This window comes from Tamandua tetradactyla, chromosome 2 (assembly GCF_023851605.1).
Source record: "Tamandua tetradactyla isolate mTamTet1 chromosome 2, mTamTet1.pri, whole genome shotgun sequence".
Lineage (NCBI taxonomy): Eukaryota > Metazoa > Chordata > Mammalia > Pilosa > Myrmecophagidae > Tamandua > Tamandua tetradactyla.
This window is the reverse complement of record NC_135328.1, coordinates 54748576-54757047: the sequence shown is the minus strand read 5'-3', so window position 1 is coordinate 54757047 and position 8472 is coordinate 54748576. Positions and strand designations below refer to the sequence as shown.

Here is an 8472-nt window from a genome sequence, read left to right as displayed (position 1 = left end):
ACACATTTCCTTTTTTGCTATAACCAAGCTGATCTGGGTTTTCTGACAGTGAAATCAAGGGTCCTGATCAACAGGGAACAGTCTCTCTGGGGAGAGCTGGGGAAGGACTCCTCGGTAGGAGTGACAGTCAAACAGAGAACAGAAGACTAGGAATTAGCTAAATGAAGAGGAGGGGAGAGAACATTCTAGGCAGAAGGAGCAGCATGTGAGAAGGCCCCAAAGAAGGAAGTAAATGGCTTTAGGAATTTGTTTGCTTCATTACCCGGTGTGTGTTCTGTTATAGCTATAAACATGTTTGATGAATAACCTTTATTAAATAAATGCCATGACCCTTATTTACAACAATATCCGTTTGAAAACTGCTCTATCATTTACAAAATCCCTTATCATTTGACATGTCATAATTTATTAAATATATTCAACAATTTAATTTATTCAAGAAACCCTGACTGGCAAGTAGCTAGAGTAATATCAGATAAAATAGATTTTAAATGTATGGCACCATAAGAGACAAGATTTTCAAATGTTATTGCAAAAAACATTTGTATCTTTACATATTCCTGAAATCAAAAACTTGAAAATGTTCAGTAACATAGGTCACTATAGCAAAGCTGATGTTTCTAATAACTGCCTACTTAATATTTTGAGAATGGATAGGTTTTTTCTTTTTTTTGTTTTATTTGTATACAGTTCTGATAGCTAATCAAATGATATTTAAGTTAGCATTTAATATTTAGAATTCAAGAAACTCTAATGTCTGTATCTCCAGATTTTTCCCTGTTTTGCCTTAATTTTAAATTGGTTTATGAAATTTACTGTATAAACATAGGCTATATAATGGTTATATTTTATTTAATATGCCTATGGATAAGCTAACCAAGATATCCATTTTTGGTGGTTAAGATTTTCATACATTAATTATAAAAAGTTTGTATTTTTATGTTTTCCTGAAATCTAAAACTTGAAAATGTTCAGTAACATAGGTCATTACTGTAGCAAGGTTGATATTTGTAACAACTTTTTACTTGATATTTTGAGAATGTTCACAGCTTTGAAAGCTGATCAAATGATATTTAAGTTAGCATTTAATATTTAGAATTTGGGGAACTCTGATATCTGTATTTATAGGTATAGGATAAGATGCTGGACCCAGAATCTTCTTTTACAGTAATAATTTTGAATGTTAATGGACTAAACTCACTAATTAAAAGACACAGATTGACTGAATGGATTAGATAATATGATCTATCCATATGCAATTCACAAGAGATTTATCTTAGACCAAAGGATTCTAACAGATTGAAAGTGAAAAGATGGAAATAGATGTTCTATGTAAGCTGTAACCAGAAGAAAGCACAAGTAGCTATCGTAATATTAGATAAAATAGATATTAAATGTTATGACAGCATAAGAGATAAGATTTCCATATGTTCATTGTAAAAACATTTGTATCTTTATATTTTCTTGAAAACCAAATGCTTAAGAATGTTCAGTAACAAAGGTCATTACTATAGCAGACTTGATGATTCTAATATCTTTCTATTGGTGTTTTGAGAATGTCTATAGTTTTAATAGCTAATCAAATGGTACTTAAGTTAGTGTTTAATATTTAGGATTCAAGAAATGCTAATATCTGTATCTGCAGATTTTCTTCCTGTTCACCTTAATTTTAAATTGGTTATGAAACTTACTGTACAAATACAGGCTTTACAATGATTATATTTTACCAAAAATGCCAAAAAATAAAATGTACCCTTCAGTTGCAAAAAAAAAAGTATAAGGACACAGAGCCAAACCACTTTGGAAATAAAGTATTGAAAATAATGCAAAAAAAAAAAAAAGAACCCCTGACTGGGCCTCATAATCATTCATTCTAATTTCCTACTTTGCACCTAAGTTTTCAGATTTAAAACATTAGTCCGTCTCAGCTCAGAAGCCTAGAAGGGTTAGGGGCAGCACTGCAAGTGGTTGGGGTGGTGGGCCTGTGGCCGAGGCCCTGTTTTGCCTGGTTATGAAGCTGCTGATAGGGTGAAGCAGTGCCACTCTGATTCAGAGCAGCCATTCATCAGCTCAAAAAGAGAAATGAATTTGTCAATCTTTGGCTTTGCTTTTGATCTCTTGAGTGCTAGGAGCTGACCACCTGAACTGACTACTCTGGAAATTTGGCTGCAATCTATGGTCAACTCTAAGTGATGGAATTAGTGATGCATCTGAGTGTGAGGGAGACGTGAGACATGGAATTGCTTGCAGTATCAACCATTCTTGCCTAATCCCTGCACCTCCTCAAATCTTGTCCCATCACCACCTTTTGAAACTGTTAATTCACCTTTATCAAGGAATTCTGGAGGGAAAATTAGTTGAGTTGCTTTTTGTTAATTTGTTTTCCATCTTGGGCCAAAAACAGCAAGCAAACAGGAGGCAGGGGATTTTCCCATGTTCGAACATCCCTTGTGTTATTAAAATGTATTGTTACTCAAAACTTGCATTATATGATTTAACTTTGACTAGTCACCTAAGATCTGAAGTATTTGGAGGGAAGAAGCAATTGTACATATTTTGTAGGACCTACAGCACCTAACAGCGCCTAGCCCTATGTAGGTTCTTTGAGTCTTAAATGAATGACTTTTAATGAACTCATCATCATGCTAAAAAGCAATGTTTGAGCTCCTGTGGTCCCCATCCGGAGGTCCAGTGAGCAGGGCAAGCTGGGGTCACTATGTTCCTGATGTGGTTGGACTCAGGCCTTGATCTGGAGACTTCAGCATCTGGGAAAGCCGAACCTCGAGTCGGGAGGGATCAGGCCTAAGCCCGCGACTAGTTCCTGGGGGTAGGGGATACTAAGTCCCGCGTGGAAAGGAGTGAGTCCAGGTTCCAGCAGCGGTTCTGGGTCTGCACGCAGCGCACAGCTCCACTGGGGGAGGGGGCAGTCCCAGACCTTGGCGTGAAGACTCCGGGCCGGCAGGGGGCGATGTGTCTCGGGTGGGAGGGTCAGATCAGTCTCCGGGCCGGCAGAGGGCGTCGGGCTCGTTCCGGTGCGGCGCCGGGGCGGGTGCCCAGTAGGTGGCGCTGTGGCCGCGGGCGAGGCCCGGCGAGCGGGCGGCGGCGCGGCGCTGGGGCCGGGCTCGCAGGCCAGGGAAAAGCGGCGGCGGCGGCGGCGGCGGCGGCGGCGGCTGCAGCTGAGGCGCGAGAGGAGGCGGAGCGGCGGCGGCCCCGGGGGTGCAGGAGCGCGCGATCGCCGAGCTCACAGGCCGTGGCCGCGCGGAACCCGCCATGCCGGCGCGGATCTGAGGCGCGGCGAGCGGCGGCCGTGCCGGCCTGTCGTCCCGCAGCGGCCCGGCCCGGGCCCAATGAGCGGCGGCCTCGGCCTCCGGCGCAGCCCGGAAATGTCTGGCAAGATCGAGAAAGCAGGTGAGGCGGCGGCGCAGAGTCGGCGGCGGCGCTGGGCGCCCGGGCTCTGGTCGTCGCCGTGCCGGAGCGGGGACCCAGCTCAGTTTGTCCCGCGCCGCGGGCCCAGCCCGAGGCCGAGGCGGATCCGAACTGCCCGGCGGCCCGCGTGGGCCCCGCGGCGCCGCCGCCTCGCTCTCCACCGGAGCCGAATTCGGATTTTTACCGGGTTTCGCGTGGTCCCTGTTTTTGCCCTGGGGAGCAGAAGTGAAACTACCGCCGAGGCCTAATTGGGGCGTTTTTCAACTTCACATTCAAAGGCCATTTTTAGCCGGTTGGCTGGTTCCTGCTCTGCTCTATTTTCAGTGTGCACAGACCGCCGCGGGGTAACGGTGCCCGGAAGGGTGAGCGCGAGGGTGGACACAACTGGCGTGACTTCTTTTTTAGTAGCATTTTGAAGGACGGTGGAGGTGGGAGGTTCTCCCTGCAGCCGGGGTCTCTTTTATGTAAGCTGCTTTGCTCTCCTAATGAACTTCCAGAAAAATGGCTTAAACCTAGAGAAGGGGGAAGAGAAACCCCAGCCGCGTGTTTAAGTGGCCCTGAAGCTCTGTGCTCTGCTCTGGGGTTGTCTTTTAGAAGGTGAATAGAGCCGAGCAATAAAATGTGTCCTTTCTAATGACCCTCGAGTTTAAATTTAACTTAAAGTATCCACTTCGGTTGCTTCAAAGTGAACAGGAAGGATGTGTTTTGGCATTTCTTCGGGCTCAGTCAAATTTTCCTCTGGTATCGAGTTTAAGCTTTGCGAGCAGGGCGTGTAGGGCAGCCGGTTGGATTTGGACAGCTTGTAAATCTTGGTGAAAACCCCATCTCTTTGTGTGTTCCTAGAAATCTTGAGGAGTTGCTTTCTGATTACCATTTTGCCTACACTGGGAATAGACTCTCCAAAGATTCAATTACTGTTGTGCATATGGGGCCCAGGGCTTAATTAGCCCTGAGATATACCTTGTGAAGTGAGGTCTTGGGTCTAAGGTAGGCATATGACCCAGGGCTTCTGACTGGGAACAGTGCTGGTTGTCAATACAGGTACCAGGTTAGATTGGAATTCAGATTGGAATCTGAATTATGGGAGGCAGCCTTTTAAGAGGCTGTCCAGAAAGGTTGCTAGCAGTGATTTTGGAAGTTGCTTATGTTTCCCAGATTGAAGAGAGATACTTTTCTGGCATGTACCTCTGGAGTGGATGCAGAACATAGTGTAACCCTTGCAGTCTGTGGTTTAAGCACAGAAAAGGAAGTAGCCTTTATCTAGGGTTTACTGTACATCTTCTGGCTCTGTGTCAGGTGGCCTTACATGTATTGCTTATTAAATCTTTGTAGATCCTCTGTGAGAGGCTCAGAAAGGTTAAAGGAGTTTCTGGAGATCACAGAATAAAAGGGCAATAGGGTTGGCTTTTATGCCTGGCTCCCTGGCACAAAGCTTGGTTGCCTTCTGCAAGGATGGGCAGTTTCAGGTGCAGTTTCTTGAGTGCTTTTTCTCACTGTTCTTCAGACCCAGGGGGCCCAGTGACCATGAGTCGTTTTCCTGCTGACATGCCATTCCAGAGATATCTCGGGTTGATCTGTACACTGTTCTCAGGAACTCCTTGCATACTCTCTGAGAACTGTACTGTTGAGGAAGTTAGATAATTAGCTTTAAATATAACGGGATTTTCTTTGATTATAAGAATAATATTGTCCATTGTCAAAAACTTGAAAATCATGGACAAGTAAAACAAACTAAGTGAAAAGCACCTACACCCTACAAGCTGCGTTCTGCAGCTCAGACTCTTACTGAATGAGATGAATCTTCATTTGAGTTTTCTATTACTGGAGGTGGGAGAACTAAGACATATTTTATTATTATTATTTCAGCATAGGCTATCCTTAGGCCTTCTGTGGGCACTGCTAGGTGCTGGAGTAGATGCAAAATCAGTATGTCCCTGCCTTCAGGGACGTTTGTCTGAGGGTGGGGGAGCTGGACCTAGGCTACTAGGCAGCAGAAGCTGTGCCACAGGTCAGGCCCTGTGGGCACAAGTGAGAGAGGGGTCTGTCAGCTGAGGAAGTTGGGAAGGCTCTGAAATGGACAATATTTGTGCTAAGCTTTAGAGAGGACAGGGTTTCCCTGGGTGGAGGTGGAGATGGGGAGAAAAGGGCAGAGTGGAAGGGGCTGACCAGAGTCTGTGGAAAGCACCAGTGGAAGATGGGTTTGGTGAGAGGTGGCTAAGCAAGAAAGTTCTCAGAGGTTGGCAAGACTAGGGTTGGCACCTCACTTAGGTACTAGAGATCATAGATGTGGCATTAGCTTAGAGGTTAAAAGCGTCCTTTTTTGCACAAGGTATTTTGCTAGAATCCATACACAATTGTCAAGGAAGAGTTAACTTTCTGGTGTTTTTTGTTGATCATTATAGGTGGGCTTTACTTTGCATTTCAAAGAGATTTTCCCGAGGGATTTCTGCTGGGGTTTTCTAAGTGATTCTGATTTTAAGTCATTCAAAGGAAAGGTCCTAAACTGAAATGACTAGCAAGTGGACAATCTCTAGTAAATTGCAGAGCTTGGCCCTCAATAAACAATTGTTGTTATTGGAATTTTGCTATTTTCTTTTAACTTTAAGCAACAGAAATGTTGCTGAAAATGTGTTCATAATTTCTTCTTTCTAATAATAGAAGGATCAGTTATTTTTACTTCTCAGGGTTTAGGGAATTCAAGCTTTTTTTTTTTCGGAGTGAAAAGAAAAGCTTCTTTTTTACGTGGTTTGCAGCACTGAGATTCTTGCCCAGTTCTCCATTCTACCTTTTTTGCTGCCTTTCCTGATATCTCCTTGCTGTGCAGCATTCTCTTTAACCACTGGAGGAGATTTTTTTAGTCTGTCATTGCTACTCTTCAATATATTAAGAGTACATTAATTATTCATTCAGCAATGCCAGGCTGTGAGTGGCGCCTGTTGGAGGGATCATACATACTACCCTCCCCAGAAGGCATATGATTTCATAGAGATACCAGAAAGGCAAACCTCAGATCTGGCTGTCCTCTTTGGAGACCTTGGGGGGTTCAAGACAGTTTGGGTTCCAGGGGGGCAGCAGAAGAATGACTTGCTGGACTTGGTTAGGGCATGTCCTAACCCTCCTTGGTGGAGGAGGGCCAAGAAGAAGGCTGGGGTATTGGAGAAGACTTTTCTAGACTCCTTGGTGTCTTCCAGAGCTAATAAACTGCAGAATAGAATGGAGCCAAGTGGATCAGGGAACTTCATGGGGTGAGCTTGTGGGCAGGCCTGCTAAGGAGAGACTTGTTTAGGAAACTCAGAGGGACTTGGTCAGGAAGACAGACAGGAGATGTGTGCAGGCATTCAGAGGTGCGAAAGAGTAGGGGCCCAGAGGCCACTTTGGGGGACCAATTTCATGGTTCTGGTTGCATAAGCCATTTTGGTGGCCCTCAGTTTGCTAACGTTTATTTCCAGCAAGTAGAGTTTAACATTTCTGAAGCTTAAACACCTCTCTTGATTGTGAGCAGAGTCACAGGCTGATGGCCTTTGGCTAGATTCAGTACATAGATGTGTTGTATTTGATTCACATGTGTTCTTGGAAAAAAAAGAATTGAAAGTCAAGAATTAAAAATCAAGGAATTGCTAAAAGCAGAACCAGAAAATCTCAGGTTTCTGATTATTTTGAAAAATGAGAAGCTCTGAAGCCCTGAACCTTTGTACCTACAAGGCAACTGTAGGCTGGAGCTGTGTGGCAGCTGCCCTCAGAGTTCCCACCACTCCCACTGCCAGCCATATCACTGATTCCCATTTTCCACTTGGACTTTTGATATTTGACTTTGTATCTTCTTCCTTGGAGAGACCATTTGTATACATTTGCTTTTAGTATGGAGTTGACTTTGAAATCTACCCCATTCTGTGATTCCTTCATTCAACATTGATTGAACACCCACTCTGCTAGGCAACGTAGGAGGCTGTGGAGATTCATTAGTGAACTCAGCACCTGCCATACTGCTCTCGGTAAAGACAGGCATTGGCTTGTGTGGTGTGAGGAGTGCTGCAAAGTACAGTTATGAAGTGATCAGCTCAAGGTGAGATTGGCAGATGAGTTGAGTAAGCTGAATACAGTAGAATGGAAGAGGGAACCAAGGCCCTAAGGGAGGGAGAGCCCTGCAGCTAGAGGCAAGAAGGTAGCTACAGTTTTACTTAATATATTCATCCGAGTTTCCTTTGGTCATTCTTTTCTTCATTGGGTTCCTTCATCAAATGGTTTATTGAGTGCTGCCTAAGGCCTGGAGTGATTTACATTGGGGAATGGGGAGAGCAGACAATAAAAATAGACATTACAAAGAAGTAAATTGGGTGGTATGTTTTTCTTTTAAAAGTCTCTTTCCTCCCTCTCTGTGCTCCCAGAAAACCAGTCTGTCTAGATGTTTCATCAATTATCAAACCCTCTGGCTAGCTCCCTGGGCTCTCTGCAGCCTTGGAGTGGTTCAGTGAGGGGCTGGCAAAGTGACAGCAGCAGGTTCACCAAGTACACTGGAGACAATAAGTATGGTATCTCAAATGCAGTGCACTACTATTTTGTAAATGTGTAAAGATGCTTTTGTTATGAATAAAAACAAAATTAGTTATAATAACGAATTACTTGTATTTTCTCACAACAGCTACTAAAAGTATAAGTGCTATTAAGTGAGGCTGTACATATATTTATTTGACTTAGGAAAGAACCTCTTACTCAGATCATCAATCACTGTATTTTGATCAGTTTTAAACTCCTTTTAAATTTTGCTCTTGCATTCTTTTCCATAGTTAACAGGTTTTGTGGTCACAATGTATTCAGTCAAATACAGTATTTTTAATGGCACCGGTTACTTATTCGTTCACTCACTCATTCATCACTTACTGAGAGCCTCCTCGTCTCTGAACACTGTTTAATGCCTGGTCAGAGCACAGAGCCAGCAGGATCCTCCCCCTCACAGAGTCATAGTCCAGAGGTAGTGTTAACGTGTCTTGAACATTTTTGCAATTTTCTGTAGTTTTCAGAATATGTTTAGATACTGCTAGGGCAGAG

The 8472-nt window shown here is 43.9% G+C and overlaps 1 protein-coding gene across 4 annotated transcripts in view; it reads left to right on the top strand.

The window, feature by feature from the left end:
- Nucleotides 1-3317: 3317 nt before the first annotated feature.
- The window catches only part of RAPGEF1 (Rap guanine nucleotide exchange factor 1), a 195786-nt gene continuing 190631 nt past the window's right edge, over nucleotides 3318-8472 (top strand). For all 4 annotated transcript variants that reach the window (XM_077147295.1, XM_077147288.1, XM_077147294.1 and 1 more), the window contains exon 1: nucleotides 3318-3408. In XM_077147295.1, the coding sequence (XP_077003410.1) occupies nucleotides 3348-3408 (61 nt within the window). In that variant the 5' untranslated portion in view covers nucleotides 3318-3347. The remainder of the gene's footprint in view (nucleotides 3409-8472) is intronic.